Below are 20,649 nucleotides of genomic sequence, written 5' to 3' on the forward strand. Positions count from 1 at the left end.
TCACTGAGTGTGCTTTTGGGGGAACAGAAAAATGACCCAACTTACGGTGTCTTAAATTACATGAATACTTATCATCTTAACATGAAATCTGGAAGTAGCGTCCTCACCTCAGAGCTGGTTAATTTAACTGCTCGACAAGATCATCAGAGACTCAGGTTCTCTCCTCTAATCTTGGACATATAAGCAATGCCTCTCCTCATGGCCTCAAGATGGCTGCTGAAGCACCAAACATCACATCCTCACAGGTTGATGCTCAGCCCTGGGGAAGAGGCTGGGCAGAGATGTACACAGCCTGCCCTCCCCTTGCATGACTGGGTAAGCAGGATAATCTCCCTTCGATCAGAAAAGAGAATGTTTCCCTGAAAGACCCAAGGACTTCCCCTGTGACTCGTTGGCCAGAACTGGGTCCCACATCCACTCTCACTGGCAAAGAGGAATGGAGGGAGGGCGACTGACCACTACCAGGCGTGTTTGTCCCTGGGTGGGTGTGCTGCCAGTCCCAGCAAAGCAGGGTCTGTTGGCCCAAAAGACAGTTGTGTCTGATTCTGATCCAAGAGACAACATACACGCCAGCCTGTTGGGTTCCTGCCACCAGGCACTTGTTTGACACGCCTTGGTTTACCTAAACCTGAAGGTCTGTGAGAGAAAGCACATAATTATCCAGACCTCCCCAGCTGCCTCAAGCTTGGGCTTTGGTGCCAGAAGTTCTGAGTTCGAACCCCACCTCTGCCCCCGCCAGCTCGTGTGGGGCTTAGCCTTGGTTTCCACTCCACACCCATGTGGGCATCGACTCTGTGCCAGATAGTGTTCTGGGCGCTTGGGAAGCATCCGTGAACAAACAGACGTCCTTGGCCTCATGGAGATCACGTGCTAGTGCAGGGAGACAGAGCCACTAAACGCAGAATAAATACTTCGCTCCGATGATATGCTGCCAGCGAGCTGCGGGGAAGGGGAGAGAAGGAGCGAGGTAGACAGGGTTGGGAGTGCTGGGGTGTCTCTATTTTATTTCGTTTTGTCTTTTTTTTTTTTTTTTTTTTTTTTTTGTCTCTGGACGTCGATGCCTTTTATGGAGCTCCCAAGGTCTGCCCTCCCAGACAATCCTTTTAAATACAGTGGTCCCCTCCCCTTTGTCTTTTAAAGTCAGCTTTTAAGAGCAGCGATCTGATGGCTTTGCAACCATTAATGGAGCAAGCGTGTCTGTAGGGAGAGTAGAGGAAATTAAACCAGGCAGATCCCGCGATGGCCTGGCGAGTTCTGATGAGCAGGAGAAAAAGACAAAATAAAATAAAATAGCACCTGTAGCATATGGAAGTTCCCAGGCTGGGGGTCAAATCAGAGCCGCAGCTGCCAGCCACAGCCACAGCTCTGTGGGATCCGAGCCACGTCTGTAACCTACACCACAGCTCACGGCAACGCCGGGTCCTTAACCCACTGAGCAAGGCCAGAGATCGAACCTGCAACCTCGTAGTTCCTAGTTGGATCCGTTAACCACGACGGGAAGTCCGAATGCCACTATTTTAAATTGGATAATCAGGGCAGGCTCCACAGAGGAGGTGACCTTTGCATGAAGACCTGACGGTGAACAGCCAGTGCAATGGCACTAAAACAGGGTGCCCTGCAAGTTCCGGGTCAGCAGGAGACCAGTGTACCTGGAGCAGAGTGAGGAGGGTGGGGGAGAGGCCTGGGGGGAGGGGGTCCTGGTGGGGACCTGGGCTGTGACGCCGAGGGAGAAAGAACACAGAGGGTCCTGTCCGACTTGGTTTCTTGGACCCACTCGCTGCTGTGCGGAGGCGGGGAGGCCAGGGCAGGCTGGGGAGGGGGCCAGACCCCCAGCCAGAGACCACGGCAGCTTGGACAGGACGCCCCATCTCACCAATTTCTCGTGACAACCCCATGAGATCAGTGTGAGCGGCCGTCCGGTTCGGATTGTCTGGGAGTCCAGCCAGCTCTGTCTTCACACTGCAAAATGGGCATCCGTGTGAGACAGAATGGGGCAAACGTCCAGCACGTAGTAGGACCTTAAGAGAAGATGGACGCTGTTCCCTTTGCTACAAACGACTCGAAACTTGTCCAGGAAAACAGATCTGGTCCACAAGGACACACCCATCTGGGGACCACGAACAGCCACACCTGCAACTGGTCTGGGCCGGCGGCGGGGGGATGGGGGGAGGCGGGGGTGACGAGGAAATATGGGGCAAAACAGCTTCATCCCAGGGCCGTTTATGAGAAGCCGACCAAAGGCTCTCAGAACACGAGGCAAAGCTCCGGACAGGTGTGTCCCGTCCGCCGGCCGAGGGCACCTGCTCTGCACAGCCCGACCCCTGCAGGGCGCTCCTGAGCCCGGATCGCACGGCAGAGTTGCAAAGAGTCACAGCAGGAAGGAGTCCCCGATGACGTGGGCCTGGTACTGCCCATGAGACGGAGGGTCCGAGGCAGAGCAGAGCCTAGGCCCCCGGCTGGCAGGGTCCCCACGCTCCTGACCCCGCTCGCTCCGACTCTTGCGAGCGCCCTGGAGTTCTCAGCCTGCCTTGTGTTTTAGTGTCAGTGGCTCTGTCTTCACAGACACCAGTACGAAGCCCAGGGAACCGGCAGGCGGAGAGCGTCCCTCCGCCGACCTCCCCAGGGGATGGCCGGCCGCGCTGGGGAGGGAGCCCCCCAGGCTTCTTTGCAGGAGTCTCTAACTTGAAGTGGTGTCATGCACACACCTCTGCGTCCTGATCTTTCCACTTTAGGCGACTGCATCAGCCCTTCCCTGTCATTCGTTTCTCGACATCAATGTCAGCATCTGCCCAGATTCCTTCAGGAGCCCGGCCCCCCCTGGGCTGTTAAACTGGACGCCAGTTCCAGCCCCGCATCGGCTTCCTACGCCTCATCTCGCTGATGTCTCGTGAAGACCCCATGAGATGAGTGTGGTTACCCCTGTTACAGATGAGCACTCCGAGGTTCAGAGAAGCGAAGTCACTTGCTCCGGGTCACACAGCTGGGGAGCAGCAGGAGCGAGGATTCGCTCCCAGACGGCCTGTCTCTAAACCCGGCGTTTGTTTGCTCGGGGTGCCCTAGTGACGCTGCAGCCAGCACTGTGCAGCTCCGCCTCTGCCGACAGTCACGGGCACGTCCTCGGGACAGAGGCCCGGAGAGGGCCGGCTGGGTCAAAGGCTTGGAGCCGCTCCCACAGTCCTTTGAGGCGGTGCCAAGCGGTCTTCCAGAAAGTGGTCCTGTCTTCCCACCACAGCCCGCCCCCTCCCGACGGTTTCTCAGAAATGACCACGTGGATGCCAAAGCGGGGGCCTCTCCAGGCCACCCACGGTGGCTTGGTGCCCTCGCGGTCTCGGCTACTCGGACAGGCAAACAGAACGTGAGGACGCGTCCTGTACGTGAGGACTCTGAATTTAGACTCTGTTTTCAGCAGGCCGAGGGCTGGGCTTACCGCCTGGCTCTGACCTTGACCCACTCGAGCAGCCACAGTCTGATGAGCAGCAGAGATGACCGGGCGGCCGTGGCCCTGGCTTTTGGGGCAGAAAAACTGTCTTAGTCAGTCTCCTGGAGCCTCCGCAATATAGACTCGGATTTTAATGGGGCACGAGATCCATCTCCCAGTGTTTCTCCTTCGAGAAACAGTCAACGCCATCGTACCTTTAAGAAGATTAGAAAATGAGGCAAATGCCAGAGCCACGCCGTCCCACAGGGGCTGAACCGGTACAGGCGCGAGAACAGAAAAAGGCAGGAATTCTCCTCCAGAGGCCCGGGACACACCGTCCGGTCCGTCTGCTTGGCCTGTGTTTAACGAAGGGTTTTCACTCTTGGGCTGGTGTGAGGGTTCAGAGCCGGCACCGCCCCGGCCTCCTGGGATGAGTGACAACCATGGCCTGGGTTGTGGCCCCGCACGACGTGGGGCTTACGTCACGTTAGCTCCCAGGTGGGCCTCTGCGCTGCGGTTCTCACCCCTGAAGGAGGCCCGGATGAGGACTTGGGGGCCCAGAGAGGCCAGGAATTTGCCCAGGGACACACAGCACAGCACCGGTGGACCTGCATCCAAAGCCAGGCGGCCGTGGCGTCTGGGTTTCCCAGCTGCTCAGCTTTATGCCTCGTCAGGAGAGCTAACAGCTCCTGGGAGGCGGGGAATGAGGGATTTCCGGCCACTCTGGTGGCAATGACATGTGTAGCCCCGTGACCAGGGACAGGGAGACCAGGAGCAGCGACACACACACACACACACACACGCGCGCAGGCAGGAACGGGAGCAGAGCCGAGTGCCCCCCCCACCCCACCCAAGCAGGGCCCCTGGAGCCCCCAGGTCTCGGGGGGTGTCGTGTTCACTGGCCAGGACCTGAGCTGTAACGGCACCGCTGACCAGACCGGACCCCCAGGGACCCCAAGACCCCATGGAGATTCAGCTTCCAGACTCCCTCCCAAACGGTCCAGCCGGAAAAGACGCCTGCTCGGGGAAGAGGGCTGCCCACCTGCCCCATCTACCGACCTCCCAGGCCACCAAACCCGGTGAAGTTCACAGGGCAGGGCTCCCTTGACCAGATGCCAGGAACTCCCTTCTGCCGCCACCACCGCGTCATCCAGGCTCCTACTCTAGCCACACGATGCTATTTGCCAAAGTTGACAACACGTGGGTTGTACTAGCGCTTTGTCCCGGCGCTTGTAATAACAGCCACATAAGTTATGGACTATTTAGAGCCTCGTGACCACAGAGAAATTCCTGTGGGGCTTTTGTGGCAGAGAACGCGATATGCACGTTCTGTCTCTGAAACACCACACACAGTCCCATGGGGAGTGGGACAGAACTGGGCTTTCCAGGCAGAAAAAGGGATGAGGTGAAATGCCTGCTGCACTCAGAGCCTGGCTGTTTACACACAGAGGTCGGTGGTCTCACTTCAGTGTCTGCAACCTCCTGTGTGTTCTCAAAAGGACAAGGTGGCAGTTAAGTTTAAAGATGCTGCTACTTAGCGTTGGCTGGAAATGACATCCTCCATAACTGGTTAATTTTTGATAAAAATTTTTAGATGTCAATTCAAAGATGGGCTACCTGGATTTTCGAGACTCTGGCTTGGGCGCTGCACCCACCAAGGACCCTGGACTAGCCGGCTGGTGGAGCTGAGGCTAACCAGGGCACACAGGCTGCTTCTTCTGCAACCAAGCCTGGCTCCCATGTGCCCTGGGGCTGGATGGGGCGTGTGGGGTGAACTGGCCACTGTCTTGAGGGAAGGCACCCGGATGTCTACCAGGCAGTGTCCCCCGCCCCTGCCTGGGGCAGGAGGTGTGGGGGTGGGGTGGGGCAGTGCCAGTGTGTCCGGCCTCTGCCCCTTGCAGGGGGTCTGGTCTCATCCATGCTGTCGGGGAGGCGTGGGGGTTAGGAAGCCTCACTGACAGTGACTCATCTGCCCTCTACCCTATGGGTCTCCCCACCATGAATGGCTGAGTGCCTGGTAGGTGCCCAGGTGTGAAGTGCCTTCCCCACCTGCTGTATTCAGTTCTGAGGATGCCCACCTGGAGGAGCAGGTGCTGGGGGAGGCTCATGGACCATGCCTGGTGGGGTCGAGGAGGCGAGGGGCGCTGGGCACAGGCTCCTTCTCCTCCCCGATCGCTGCCCCTTTCTAGAAGCTTCCACGAGGAAGTCCACTCAACTCCAGGCTGAGGGGCAGGAGCCTGGAGCCCGGCCCCCCTAAGGGTCCAGCAAGCCCCTCGAGTCTGCCCTGCGGCCTGTGTGTGGGGCCCATCTGGGCCGGGGAGCTGGTTCCCACCTGCTAACACGGCCCCCACCTGTCTCTCCAGCGTGTGGCTGCGACCTGGCCGAGGGCGGCTTCTTCGTGCGGCAGGGCGAGTACATCTGCACTCAGGACTACCAGCGGCTGTACGGGACCCGCTGCTTCAGCTGCGATCAGTTCATCGAGGGCGAGGTGGTGTCCGCCCTGGGCAAGACCTACCACCCCGACTGCTTCGTGTGCGCCGTCTGCCGGTGAGCGAGGGCTGGCACGCGCCTTCCTCATGCCCCTGCCCCTCGTATCCCCCTCCCCCTCTTCACGCCGTCTCCCTCCTTTTTTCCTTCCTCCCATTGGCTCGTGGCTGGGGGGGGAGGCGGGGCCCAGCCAAGGGGTGGCGGATGGACAGTGGCTCTGCTCAGAGGCGCAGCCTTGGCCCCGCCCTGCAGCCCCACCCCTCGCCCGCAGCGCAGCCCCCGCCCTCTTACCCCAGGAAGCAGAAACCCTTCGGGCATGTGGCCTGCGCTGGCTTCTGGGGAGGTTCTCTCTCCGCAGGCCTCTTGGGCCCCCTTGGGCAGCCCTCTTGCCCGCAGATTCTGCCTGTTCCTTCTCTGACGTTGGAGCCTGCCATGTCCATGCCTCAGCCCCTCCGTGCCACCCACGGCCACTCCTCCCTCCTCTGCTCTCCTGGTACCAGGCACCTGCACATCCTGCCTCTTGCTCCTGCATCCCTGACTGTAGGTGGCTCCCTAACCCTAACCCTCAACAGCCATGTGAGCCCCAAGCACAGGCGTCTTCCCAGGTCCATTCCTCTCCCAAATCTGCCAGCCGCTGCCCCCACTCAGGCCCAGAATTTGCCTACTGGAGCCTTGCCAAGGCCTCTATGCTGGGGTCTCCGCCTCCCTCTGCCTGTCACTCCTCCATGCTGCCCCCATGGCCTCCCCAAGAAAGTCAGAGCCTCCCAGCCTTGCTGAGAGGGGCTGCACGTCTGTTCCAGGCCCTTCATTCATTCACAGATTCATTCATTCATCCAGGTTTTTTAAGCACCTACACTGGCCAGGCCTGGGCTGGCACTGATGACTTGAAACCCAGACCCTCAGGGCACAGCATCTGGAGACACTGCAGGGTGGCAAGAGCTGCCTCTCCCACCTCCCCCGCTCTGCTCCCCACGGCCCTGCTGCATCCCAGGCCCCAAACCCTTCTCTGGCAGCATGTCCCAGAGCTGCTTGATACACGTGCCGTGAGGGCTGGGGCTGGATCCGACTCCTCTGGTGACTGGTGCCTGGCACAGAGCATGTGTGTGGTAAATGATGGCTGGAGACAGACTGAGCCTCTAGCCCTCGGCAGCAAGGCTATGCCCAGCTCCCCTCTGTGCCCTGCACCTCTGGGGCTTGGGGAGAGGCCAGCAGGCAGCCTCCCCCCAATGGGCATCCTCCTCTCCCTTCCTCCCTCCCTCCCAGCCCCCCTAGTCCCATTGCTCCCCAGGGAGATGGAAACCCCAGAGTATCTTCTGCTCTGTTCTCTGGCTCACCACACCCAGTTGAAAGAGGACTCTTTGAGTGTTGTTCTTGAAGCAGGCTTCAGCAGTTACAGTGTGTGCTCTAGACACAAAACGGGAGCTTTTGTCGGGGGCGGGGAGACTGTTGATGGAGGAAGGAACAATGACAAGGGCCGTTTCTAACCAAAGAGTCCCTGTGTGTCCCTGCAGTGTGCATGGGTCTGAGTTCCACTCAGGAAGACCTCAGTGTTTGATTTCGGGGCATGTGGCTCGGAGACGAAGCATGATGTAATCACAGTGGGTTTGAAAAGTCACCTCTAGGTCAACCGTTACTTAGAAAATAATAGCAGACAGGTCTGTCACACTGGAGTAACAAGAACAGGTCTTATTCCCCACTGTAAACAACTAGAAAACTGGGCAAAATATACAAAACAACCATTTGGGGATGCTGGGGCCCGGGCAGCCCAGGACTAACAGAGGGAGGTGCAGGAAGGGACCCCCGTGACTACCTGGCTTTCTGCCTGGAGGCTGTTTCTTGAACCCCAGGACAGGGAAGGGGCCGAGTGCAGCCTGGCATCCTCCCCGAGTTAGGGGACAGTGCTGTAAGAGACAGGAGCAGTGTAGCAGAGGGGAGAGAGCGATGCAGAATGAGAGCTCAGGAGAGCCACATACAGGTGCCTTTGAGTCTTGGACTGAATGCAAACCATGTAGACAGAGAGGAAATTTCACAGGGTGGGGCAAAGAATAACCAGGTTGCTGCAAGCTAATCACTCCCACAATGGGGACATTCACGCTCTGGCCAGGCGGAAGCTCCTTGCTGAGCATCCAGGCCTTCCGGGGACACCAGAATGGTCATGCCCTATTAGCGAGACTGAGAAAGCCCCCAAGTGGAAGCTGATGTAAACCGGTTCCCAGTACAGAACAAAGCTCAGCAAGATCGTGCTGGTCTACAAACGAGCTGACTGCTGCCAAAGCAAAGTCTAACACTCTTTGTCAAAGAGAAGAGAGCCCGACGACCAACAACGTAAAATTAACACTGTCCAACACCCATCAACTGTGACCGGTCATGAGAAGAAGCTGCAAAATGGGACCTAGGGCCAGAAGGAAAATCAGTCAATAGCAACAGACCCAGAAGTGAGATCCATGGGGAAACTAGCAGACAATGACTTTAAAGCAGCTGGAGTAAATATATTTAAGTATCTTAAAAGCAGCAAAAGGGAAAAGAAAAACCATTCTGTACAATGGAACAGAAGAATGACTGCAGACTTTTCATCTGAAATAATGTGCACCAGACGACAATAGAGAGCCGAGAGGAAAAAATTTATCAGACAATTCTATGTCAAGGCCCCACCACCCCTGCTGCCAAAAAGACTCTCAGAAATGAAGACTAGACCATTATAAAGGGAATGACATTTCTTTTGTGGGTGATGAAAAATGTCCTCAAACTGTGGGGGTTTTGATTGTGTAGTCACAACTCTGAATACACTAAAAATCATTGCCCTGCACACAGTGAATGCTAAGGGCATGTTCCAGAGAATGTGAACAAAGTAATGTCAGCAAAGCCGTCACACACAAAGATGACAGCAAGATAAAGACTTTTGTAGACACTCAAATACTAAGAGGGTTTGTCACCAGCAAGACCCACACTGCAGTCAAGTTAAAGGAAGTTTTGCAAGCTGAAGAAAAACAGCATCAAAAGAGATGAAGAGAATGCAAAAGCAAGCCATCAACTGGTAGCTAATGTAAATCTGGCAAAAGACTGTTATCTACAACATATAAAGAACTTCTACAATTCAATAACAAGGAGATCAAAAAAACAATTAAGGAAGTTCCCAACATGGCTCAGTGGTAACGAATCTGACTAGTCTCCATGAGGATGCAGGTTCGATCCCTGGCCTCACTCAGTGGGTCAAGGATCCAGCATTGTCGTGAGCTGTGGTGTAGGTCACGGACATGGCTCAGATCTTGTGCTGCTGTGGCTGTGGCGTAGGCTGAAAGCACAGCTCCGATTCAACCGCTAAGCTGAGAATTTCCATATGCTGCAGGTGTGGCCCTAAAAAGACAAAAAAAAAAAAAAAAACCCTATTAAAAATGGGCAAAAGAATTTGCAGCAACATGGATGGAACTAGAGACTCTCACACTGAGTGAAGTAAGTCAGAAAGAGAAAGACAAATACCATATGATATCAGTTATATCTGGAATCTAATATACGACGCAAATGAACCTTTCCACAGAAAAGAAACTCATGGACCTGGAGAATAGACTTGTGGTTGCCAAGGGCGAGGGGGAGGGAGTGGGATGGACTGGGGGCTTGGGGTTCGTAGATGCAAACTGTTGCCTTTGGAATGGATGAGCAATGAGATCCTGCTGTGTAGCGCTGGGAACTACGTCTAGTCACTGATAATGGAGCCTGATCATGGGAGAAAAAAGAATGTGTACGTGTGTGTGTGACTGGGTCACTTTGCTGGACAGTAGAAAAAAGATTGAATTGGGGAAATAAAAATTAAAACAAAAGAAAAAAAAGATTTAATACGATTTAAAAAAAAACCAAATACATTGACAAATGTGACTAGAAAAATTCCAGCTCTGCACTTGGAAACTGTGTGCAGGAGCCACATGACTTTTTAAAAATAATGTGTCTTTACGGAAAAGTAACCTCTTGTCGCTCATGCTTTTTTTTTGATACCGAAACTCCCTGGCTAACATAAACTCTAAAATAATATACTCAGGTGCAGTACCATGATAATTAAACTTTTCATTAAAGACCTTCAAAGAGGAAAAAAAAAAAATGGGCAAAAGAGTTGAACCGATACTCCACAAAAATATGTCCAAATGACCAACACGCACATGAAACGGTGATGGAATCAACATCACTAGTCGTCAGGGGGATGCAAATTACAACTCACTAAAACGCCGTCAGACATTCTCTGGAACGGCTGACAGCAAGGCAATGGATGATGTCAAGGGACGTGAGGACACGAAGTCGCTGGTGGGACGGCAGCCTGGCGCCACCTGTACGGAAAGCAGTCTGGCAGTTTCTTGTCCAGTTAGACACGTGGTGAGCCTGCGGGCCCGCGACTCCCTCCGAGGTATTCACCCAGGAGAAACGAAAGCACACGTCCACACAGACTTGTCAACAAACGCTCTTAGCAGTTTTATTCACAACAGCCCCAAACTGGAAAGAACCCGAATGTCCTGCCGTGTGAGAGGAACACATCCCGGGGCTCATCTGGGCGAAGGATCAGCACTCAGCCATCAAAAAGAGCGAACCGTGGTGTGTGCTCCCACCTGGATGGATCGTAAAACAAGCAGCAAACAAGACCTCAAAGGTGTGATTTCTCTTCTATGTGGTTCCAGAAAAATCACCTGATCCATGGGCCGGAAGGCTCATCGTGGCTTCCTGGGGCCCGAATCAGGAGGGCGACTGTGGACAGTCACAGCAGACTTTTTGCCGTGGACAAATGTCCCGTATCACGACTGTGGTGTTGGTTACATGAGTGGGTACGTTGGTGAAACTATTCTTCAGGAAAGCTGGATTAATGATATAAGAGCTACCATTCATTCAGCCCCGCCTGGATTCCAGGCAGTGTGCTAGAGCCTTCCAAGCTGCAGGTCGGATGGAGGGAGGGTGGGCGGATAGATGAAGAACAGCCTTGAGACACAGGGGTTCTTGGCCTCATTTTGCAGGTGAGAAGCAGGAGCTCGGTTAAGTTACTTGCTCTGGGTTCCACTCAGATCACAACCAGGAAAGGCAAGGGACCCCCACTGTCCCAGAACCCCCATGACCAAGGCGACTGCCAGACACTCAATGGGAGGGAGGCAGACCACAGCACTAACCCCACAGGACAAGGTGTCAGACAGCTGCCAAGGCTCCGGGGGGACAGCTGAAGGACTGGGGAGCGAGGGACAGTCTCAAACGTCTGAGGAGGGGGCCAGCTCCGCCTCTATTTGTCCTTGGCCTCCTAGAGCCAGGAGGACCGGCTGGAGGGGCCCAAGAATACACTTGCTGAATGGACCCAGGGCCCTGAGTGCCAGCCCCACAAAGCGAGAGCTCTGGCAGGGCTTCTGGAAGGGAAGGCACAGCAGGCTATTGTGTTGGAAATCTCTGCTTGCAGAGTCAGGGCTGGACTGGAGTTGGTGTGACCCGGGCAGGCCCTGCGAGAAGGCTGGGCAGGCCGACGCAGCTGAGCTAGGCCTCCTGGGGGCTTCTGTCTGTCATTGACTCACTGGCTCATTCATTCGCTGACAGTGACCTGGCTTTGTCCAGCCTTGCAGGAGGCAGGGAGGAAAGAGCAAAGTCTTAAGCCAGAGCACGGGCATCGGCTGGGCATCAGATCATTCAGAGACTCTGCCCAGAGCTCAGGCTCCTGCCCAGGCTGAGCTGGGGAGGAAGTGGCCCGGTGGCTGCCGGGAGTTTAGTGGCAGTCAGTGGCCTGGCCCTAGTTCACCAGATGCAGGTGCTAACCCACCTCTGTCACCAGCGGGTGGGCCGGCTTTGCTGCTCCCACCTCGGGCAGCCAGGGCCATAACCTCACCTTGCACTGGGCTGGGCCTAGGATGCAACAAGTGGGCACCTGCTTTGGATGCTGAATTGAAGGGGACACCAAAAACTCAGTTATTAATGTAAACGATATTTTAATGTGGTATTTAAAAACTGAAATTAGTGCCCAAAAAACTGTGATGAACAGAAGGCCAGACTTTCAAATAAAAAAGGACTTCAGTGTATAGTCTCATACGCCCCTGTGTCACAGCCTTCTGAGAACCCTGGGCAGGCAAATCATGGAGCTTTGGAGCCAGACGGGACTCGGTTTGCCTCCGGTTCTAACATGCAGCAGCTGTGTGTCCTCGGAAAAGTTACCTGCCTTCTCTGATCTTCCATTTTCACACCCATAGAGAAAAGTGAAGCAACAACCAACTCGGACAGGCATCTTTTGGAGGCTCCCAGGCTAGGGGTCCAGTAAGGGCGCCCTTGTTGTGGAGCTGACAGGGACAGAGCATCCTGGGGGCTCAGAGGAGGCAGGGTTGGAGGAAGGAGGCTGGCGATCAAGACTGCCCGGCTGACCACCATGGGCAGGCGCTGGGCTGGCTCCCTCTGCTCCTCACCGTGGCATCGTGACTCTGCCTGCCGGTGCTGAGGACGCCACCCGGGCTAAGCTGTCAGTGACCAGCCTGAGGTCGCCCAGTGGGGCCACAGCAGCCCCTGGATGGAGGGGCCTGAGCCTGTGGGCCCCGAGGAGGTGGGGGCCTGGTGGCTTGGATGGGGCTCCCCGCTGGTCCTGGCTGGTAACGTGCTGTCTTGTTTCAGGTCGCCCTTCCCTCCTGGGGACCGAGTGACCTTCAACGGCAAGGAGTGCATGTGCCAGAAGTGCTCCCTGCCCAAGTCAGCGGGCGGCAGCGTGCACCTGTCCCAGGGCCTCTGGAGTAAGTAGGTGCTGCGTGGCACGGCGGGGTGGCCTCGGCCGTGCAGGGGGCCTGGTGGCAGCACTGAGACCTGAGGCCTCAGCAGTGGGGACAATTACTGTGGGTCAAGTAAGGAATGGGACCGGGACCAGGCACTTCGGGGGCGTCCTGCCTCCCAGCCTTGCCTGGGCTCCGCCCCCCACCCCATATGCCACTCCTGCTTCCAGCCTGGCTCTAGCCCACCACCTCCAGGAAGCCTCCCGGCCTCCTTCTGGTCCTCTCCCTCCAGCACCCGCGCTCACCTGCCCACAGTTCATCGCAGACCATCGGGGCTCTTTGGGAGAACCCTCCGGAGAGCACTGAGCTCTGGGCTCCCGTGGCCAGGGACTCTCGGGTTAACTGCTCTGTCCCCCAGGAGCTGGGCCAGCGTGTGTGTGCAGTGGATGCTCAATACATGCTTCTTGGATGAGGCCAAAGGGGGTGGTTAATGTAGAAGAACAAGTACCAGGGGTGTGTCTGCAGGTTGTGGACGTGGGGTGGCGGGAAAGTGAGGCGGGAACGGAACGGTGCTGGCCTTTCCCCGAGTGGGTGGCTCTTCCGGAGCCAGAGACAGTGCGCAGGGAAGGGAGCCCAGCACTCCAGGACCTGCTCCCACCACGCTCCCCCTGCAGAAGTGGGGTGTTCAGAGCCCACCCTGCATGCAAGGTCACTGTGGCGTCCCCAGTGCCAGGGCCACATATCCTGGGACAGCAGAGGGGTTTCTACTGGTTTCCAGAGCTACTCCGTGCTCACACTCCACCCTCTCTCCTGTGTTAACACCTTTTTCCCGCCCACCTCCGGCTGCGCTGAAAGTCTGTACAGAGGACTTTGCACGTCCCACCTCCCAGGAGCTGAGAGTTGGCTTCAGGGACTGGCAATAATTTTATCTGAGAAATGAAGCCAAGTCTTCATCCCTTGGGGAGGCAAGCCCACAGCAGCCCCCACTAGTGAGGCTGTGGCTTTTCGGCTGCTGGGAGTGTTCTCCATTCAAAAAATTTCTTCCAGCTGAGGTCTGGATTGACTAAATTGTTGAGAATTAGCTTCAACAGACAGTACTACAATAATTAAATCTGAAAGAGAAATAAAAAACCACAGCAAAATATGAAAAGGTGGGGATTAGTTTGAACAGTTTGTCCAGAGCTTCCTGGCAGCCATAGTGAAAAGGGTAAATATGCCCAACCACAGACTCATTATCTGAGACTTTTTTTTTTTGAGATTTTTTTTTTTTTAAATGTCATGGGCAGAATGGCTGCCCTTTCCAAATGTAAATTTATTTTAAAATATCAAATTTGTGCTTTCAAAGAGCCAATGCTCCCCTGACCCCCAGATAGTCTAACAGTATACCCCTTCCCCCAGTTCATGGTGATAATCTCCAGCTTCGGACCTTTTTTGTGCCTAGAAAGCATTCAGCGTTCATCACCTGCTCTTGGACTCCGTGTGGATGTCTGCAGAGTCTTCCCAACTCCTGCTTCCTTTTGTCCACAGAGCAGCCTTGCCAGGCAGGAGTCCCTCCCTTCTTTCTTCTACAGGAGTGGTGCCCTGAGCTTGGCAGGGGCAGGGTATGTTCTGGCTGCCCAGTGTGCAGCTGGGGAGAGGTTCGAGCCAAGGCCTTTAACCTCCAAAGCAGGGGAGCCCACCCTGCTGTGACCGAGAGGCTTTCCGAGAGGGTGGACTTTGTTCTGAGACTTGGAACACAGGTTTCAGTAAGTGCATTGCAGGGAGGGCACTGTGACAAGACTGGGGAGCAAAGATTGGGCACATGTGCCTCCTGCTAGGGGCAGCCGCCACCCCTGTGTGAGTAGACAGGGGACTGCAACATGAGGGCAGGTGGCAGAGCCATGCCAGGGAGTTCCAACCGCATCCTGGAGGCAATGAGGAGCCATAGATGAGCATGGAGGGAGGTCGTGCCACCGTGGGTTGGGAGCGCCAGGAACGTGAGCCTGAGCGGTGCGGTCTGCCTGGCCGCTGTGGTGGCTATGGAAAGGGCACAGCCCTCCTTCCAGAGCAGAAAGCTGCAAGTGGCCGCAGGGGGAGCGGGAAGTGGCTGACTGCTCTGGAGGGAGTTAAGCTTGGTCCCAGGGCCCTGAGCATCCCTCCTCCAGTCTCTGGCCCGAGCCCGTTGCTTAGTAACAGGATAAGCGCTATTTGCTGGACGCCCACGCCTTCCCCAGGGAGGGATGCCCCTCCTCCTGGGTGGCCAGCATCTCCCTTGGTGCCTGAGCCTTCCGTGCTGCTTCTTCCCTGGGCTGCCTCCCCACGGCCCCAAGGGGTGGCTCTCCTCCCACAGAACCCCTTTGCTCCCATCCGGGCTCCTCCCAACTCCCCAGCTCTGCCGGTTGGAGCTGGTCCCAGGGCAGCCCTCGGGGAGGCCCAGCGCCACGCCAGCCGGGGGCAGCTCTGGGCCTGGCTGCATGGGGCCTTGCCTGGGCAAGCTGTATCCCCTCTCTGGGCCCTGGGAATGGATGTGGGGTCGGCGGTGGGTGTGAGTGGCGGCCTGGAGGGGCAGCCGGGAGCTGGGATCATGGGGCCTTGGAGCAGGACAGGGTCAAACCCGGAACCTGGGGTCACACTCGGAGCTGGGACCAGGACGGGGTCACACCGGGACCTGGGGTCACACTCGGAGCTGGGACCAGGACGGGGTCAAACCCGGAACCTGGGGTCACACTCGGAGCTGGGACCAGGACGGGGTCACACCCGGAACCTGGGGTCACACTCGGAGCTGGGACCAGGACGGGGTCACACCCGGGACCTGGGGTCACACTCGGAGCTGGGACCAGGACGGGGTCACACCCGGGACCTGGGGTCACACTCGGAGCTGGGACCAGGACGGGGTCACACCCGGGACCTGGGGTCACACTCGGAGCTGGGACCTGGGGCCTACCAGCGTCAGGACCAGAGTCACACCAACCAGAGACCTGTGTGTGCCCTTGAGGGGCTGTCCTAAGGCCGGGGCAGGGTGCCGAGGCCTGGGCAGGGTCCTGAGTTCCAGGCAGGGTCCTGGGGCCATGGTGGGGTTCTAGGGCGCGTGGGTGTGGGGTGGGGGTCCTGAGGCCAGGGTGGGGTCCTGATTCTGGGGGAGTCCTGAGGCCTGGGGGGTGGGTCCTGAGGCTGGGGAGTCCTGGGGCTGCGGCGGGGCCCTAATGCCTTCTGAGATGGGTCCTCACACCTGGGCGGTGGCCTGGCGACCTCTGTGTCTTCTGCCCGCGTGAGGCTGCACTGTTGAGGTGCCCGGGGGTGGGTGACGGGACCAGAGCCCCAGCCCCCCTTCTGGAAATGGGGTGAGCGTCTCCTGCAGCCAGGCTGCGAGGTTAAAGGAGAGGGTGAGGTGGAAGAATGGGTGGGGGCCGGGCCCTGTGGGAGGAGCAGACATGCGGGCTGTTTTGTGGGGTGCAGGGGCTGCCTCGCGGGGGCCCTAGCACACCCCGCCCCCACTGACTGCAGTCAGGGGTTGAGCTGCCAGCGCGGAGCACGTTCTGTCTTTCCCAGCGGCTGCTCGCAGCTCCTCCTGCTCAGTCCAGGCTCCTTAGAGGGATCGCAAGCCAGGCCCGGAATGTCTCAGGCACTTTCAAGAGTTGGAGCCGGTCGGTTCCTCCCTGTCCAAGGTAACCTCAGATCAAGCCTGGAGCCCCCCTCGGCTCCCCAGTCTGGTTAAATCTGGGGTCGGGGTGAGAGGGGTCTGTGTTCATAGCTGAGGCTCAGAGACTGCCTGGCACATCCTGGATTCCACAAAAGTTAGTGGCAGAGCTGGGCCTTGAACCTGTGACCACATCTGCTAGAGGTGGCCGCCCAAGGAAACCCCTGGGAAGATTCTGGAAGGCTCATGCTGGGCAGAGCCAGGCTCAGGGTGCGAGGGCATATGGATGGCAGGCTTTGGTCCTTCCTGGTGACCTCTGCCCGGGCAGTGGGACACTCCCTCAAGGGCGTCCCACTCACTGACAACGATTTGGGCCGGATTCGTCACAGACAATTCCACTGCCATTTGCAAAGCCGCAGGAGGCTGTGCTGAGCTCCAGATGTGCTTAGAAAATGAGGATTGCCGTTTCCGTGACAACGGTCCCTGCACCTCGCTCTGGCCTCGGCATCACTGCTCTCTGTTAGAGACGCTGCCGGAGTTGACGGGCATGAATGGGGGTGCCGGGGCCCCCCGCAGCTGCAGGTGCCGGGAGCCTCGCACCCCCCGGGGGCACTGCTGAGAGAGGAGGCGGCAGACTCGGCCATCTCTCGGGAGGTCTTCTCTCCACAACATCGGTAACAATCAGTGTTGGGCTTCACGTGACTTACTCATCGATCCATCTCCTCCTTCACGCCACGGGCCTTATCTGCGGGCTCTCCCTGGCCGGGTAGGCTGGTACTGTCCTTATCCTCATAAAGCGTGTCCCTGTTTTAGTGGCGCAGAGAGGGGAAGGAACTTGATCACTGTCACACAGCAGTGAGGGCAGCCTGACTCCAAGTCTGTGCTTCCAGCCACTGCTGCGCCCTGTCTCCCCAGGCCTGGCACAGTCCAGTGTGGCCTGGGTCTTTGCTTTGCCTGTTTACAGGGACTTGAACGGAGGTCCTGAGTGGGCTTTCTTGATTTCGGCACTGTGGACACTTGGGGCTGGACAGCTGTTTGCTGTGGAGGCCGGCCCGTGCCCTGGGGGTTGGTGGGCAGCCTGGAGCATGCCCTGCCCCCAGTTGGGACCATCAGAAGTGTCTCCAGAAGTTGCCAGATCTCCCCTGGGGGCAAAATGGCCCTGGGCGGGAGGCGCTGGCGCAGAGCTTACCACATGCGCCCACGGTCACCTGCTAGGTGACAGCATGGAGTTGCAGCCACATGGATCCAGCGCTGTGGGCTCCGCTCTGCTGGGAACCGACAGAGGGGGCGGGGGGAGCGGGTCCAGATGCCCCCTGGACTTGAGATGCGGGCTTTCTCTGGGCTCCCTGCGTTCTTTCCTGCTCACGGCCATTCACTCGCCGAGCCTCTCCTGCTGCCCCCCACCTGGCTGGGCCCGGGGCCCTGAGATGCGGGGAGGTCACCTCCTCCCTCAGCCTGGACCTCGGGCTTTGAGTCTTTTCTGAAGTTGTATGTGGGTTTAACTGTGTGATAAGTGAAGACACGGAGCTTTTGACCAACAGTTTTGTGGACATTAAATATTTTTTATTCTTAAAAACATCGCACCCCTGGGCCTCTGCCCAGAAGGACAGCAGACCCGGTCAGAAGAGCCTCTGGGGAGCATGCTGGGCCCCGGATGGGTCCTGGCAGCGCCAGCACCTAGACATGCGGGCTCTGCTGACTTTATGCAAGATCTATCATCAAATATGACCCCCCCCGCCCCACCAGCAGGAAATAGGGCTCCACGCGGAGAGGGGAGCAGCCTGCCCAGTGGGACCCGGAGGAGTCGGGTGGGACTCGGAGCCAGGCCGGCTGGACCTGGGCCTCATTCTTTCATCTTGGGTAGCGGGGGTCCTGCCCGGCCTGTGAGCCCCGGGCTGAGCCAGGGGCTGCTGAGTCCCTCAGGGCCTTGGGGGGGGGTGGCACTTACCAGACACCCCTTCTTCATCTCTGTTCACAAGGACCCTGCGGGGGGCCCCAAGGCCCCACCCTTGTGGTGGCCCCGACACACAGGGATACACAGGGACATACCACACACACACACATGCAGACATTCAAGACACATAGAAGTACACACAACCATGCACAGACAAACATACATGAAGATGGACAGACGTAATGCACATATACACACATTCACTCATGGATTTACACACCCACACACAAATACAGTCCTGCCGGGACACACACTCACACAGGATACATCCTAGACACACACACACGCAGATACGCTCATGCACACACATCCATGCCCACAGCCACATACAGACATGCTTGTCTGCGCACAGATACTGTAGTCACCGATACAAGGGCAGGTAATCGGACAACACGTGCACACAAGACACGCATAGACACACTCACATCCAGACATGTTCACACACACACACACCCGCCCTGGGCAGGTCGTGCTGCCGGTCTCTGCCCTTGACGTTGCCTGGCCTGCTCCCCCCGCCAGTCCTTCCGCATGCAAGGCGTTGGCTGTGGGAGCCCCCAGGGGGGGCTGGAGGGACCTCGAGGCAGCAGGCCTGTGCCAGAGCCCAGAGGCCTGTACTGAGCTCCTGGGGGGCGGCATGAGTGAGCGTCCGGAGTGGCTGGGCAGGGCCAGGGGAGGCTGGTCAGGGGCGGGGACCAGGCTGGAGGCCACAGGAGGGAGGCACAGGCCACTTGGGGACAAAGGTGCTGCCTGGGGCCTGGCTCCAACCTCTCTAACTCAGCACCTTTCTTGGGGGGTACGGTTAGGTTCAGAGTCCACCTGCCAGCAGAGGAGCACAGGCCTGCAGCCCTAAAGGCCCCCTGCTGCCGGGGCCCCGCCCCCTGGGGCAGCCCCGCCCCAGGGTCCACCTGTTCCCGCCCACATCCGCTGCCCCATCCCGCCCACATCCGCTGGACGGGGCCTCTGTCTGGTTCCTCCTGTATCCCCGCCCCCTGCGCGCCCTCGCCACCTGCTCATGGGCCAGGCTGCATGCGGCCAGCGCTCAGTGCCTGCAGGAGTGGACGTCCCGAGCTGTTTTTTGAATGCTCACGCTGGCCCTCGTAGAACAGGGTCCTGCAACACCCTCGGCGGGACGGTCCCTTCCGTCGGATCCCCAGCCGGTTCTAACTGCCCGGTGGGGTCTCAAGTCCCAGGGGTCCCGCCCCCGAGGATGATGTCTGTGCTCTGTTCCCTCTTCCAGGTTGCGGGGGCTGCGGCGCAGAGATCAAAAACGGCCAGTCTCTGGTGGCCTTGGACAAGCACTGGCATCTGGGCTGTTTCAAGTGCAAGACTTGCGGGAAACAACTGAACGCCGAGTACATCAGCAAGTGAGTGGGCGGGGCCGGGCGACCCTCACCTGGGGGCAGGGGGCGGGGCTCCTCCACGTCTGCCCCGCACCTTCTGCCCTTCTCCTGCCCTCCTGCTGCTCCATCTGTGCCAGGCGGGGAACCGGCCGGACCTGGCATGCTTGTCCCACAGTTGTGCCCTCTCCCACAAGCCCTGCTCCCTTGGTGGGTTTCGCAGTGACTCCCATGTGATTCTGTTCATGGAGACAGACACCCCCCAGGGGTCCCCCCTCTGCAGAATCACCCCCCACCCCTTGCTGCCTGATCCCCTGCAGAACGCAAAGTGGACCTCAGTGGATGCCAGCAGCGGAGGGAGGAAAGGGCTGAGCTAGCTCAGGTGTCACGAGTGCGACAGCAGAGCCCTGTCTTCTGCAGCCGGGCCATCAGGCAGCTCCTGTTGGCAGACACAGGGCCCTGGTGTGTGGTCAGGAGGGAGCTTATGCAGATCGGGGCCTGAGCAGAAGCAGCTGCTCTGCCTCCTGCGAGTTAGGAGGTTTTTCTGGCAAATTCGATCAAAGACATGCTAGTTCTTGATACTTTGAGGGAACAGAGCCATCACAGGAATTGACTGGTTAAAAAATACCTGCAATAAAACTGCACGGAAAATACCTGCCGGAAACACACACATCCGTATGCGGGCACACACCGATATGCACAAATGTGTGCCTGAGGGTGTGTGCACACTGGGGAAATGCGAATCCGGCTGCGTGCATGCGTGTCAGTTTCCTGGTGGATCTTGTGCTTTAATTCTCCGCGGTGTGACCCCTGGGGACACCCGAGGAAGGCTGGCCTGGGCCTCTCTGCATCGTTTTTACATCTGCATCTGGGTGCACAGTTACCTTAAAATCAAGCATCGCCAGTGAAAGCCCCAAAGCAAGACGAGCCTCTCTCCAGGCTGGGTGAGGTTCTGGCCACATCGGCTTGGACCTGCCTGTGTCACAGGCAGGGGGAGGGGTGAGTGAGAGAAGAAGGCAGCCTTGGGGGCAGAGCCCTTAAAATAAAATCGAATAATGCCATAGCCCCGCTTGCCCAGACTGCCTGTGTGGTACCTAGCGTCCTCCAGAACCGCCCCAGAGTTCCTGGGGAGGGCCCGT

The 20,649-nt window shown here is 57.7% G+C and overlaps 1 protein-coding gene and 1 long non-coding RNA gene across 51 annotated transcripts in view; one reads left to right on the plus strand and one right to left on the minus strand.

The window, feature by feature from the left end:
* Positions 1 to 20,649, plus strand: part of ABLIM2 (actin binding LIM protein family member 2) — a 138,108-nt gene that overhangs the window by 47,536 nt on the left and 69,923 nt on the right. For all 50 annotated transcript variants that reach the window (XR_014812087.1, XR_014812083.1, XR_014812081.1 and 47 more), the window contains exons 3-5: positions 5,782 to 5,965; positions 12,512 to 12,627; positions 19,411 to 19,537. Coding sequence is in view for 46 of the 50 variants with exons in the window: in XM_084971396.1 (XP_084827522.1) it covers positions 5,782 to 5,965; positions 12,512 to 12,627; positions 19,411 to 19,537 (427 nt within the window). In the remaining 4 variants the exon portion in view is untranslated. The remainder of the gene's footprint in view (positions 1 to 5,781; positions 5,966 to 12,511; positions 12,628 to 19,410; positions 19,538 to 20,649) is intronic.
* Positions 832 to 3,014, minus strand: LOC146400285 (uncharacterized). Its single transcript, XR_014812088.1, has 3 exons — positions 2,918 to 3,014; positions 1,874 to 1,959; positions 832 to 939 (listed from the first exon to the last, which is right to left on the minus strand). It is a non-coding gene; the product is annotated as an uncharacterized LOC146400285 (long non-coding RNA).

Source organism: Sus scrofa, chromosome 8 (assembly GCF_054392235.1).
Source record: "Sus scrofa isolate SSC_HxYL_T2T_F1_AM1 chromosome 8, Sscrofa_HxYL_maternal_Yorkshire_Landrace_v2.0, whole genome shotgun sequence".
NCBI lineage: Eukaryota > Metazoa > Chordata > Mammalia > Artiodactyla > Suidae > Sus > Sus scrofa.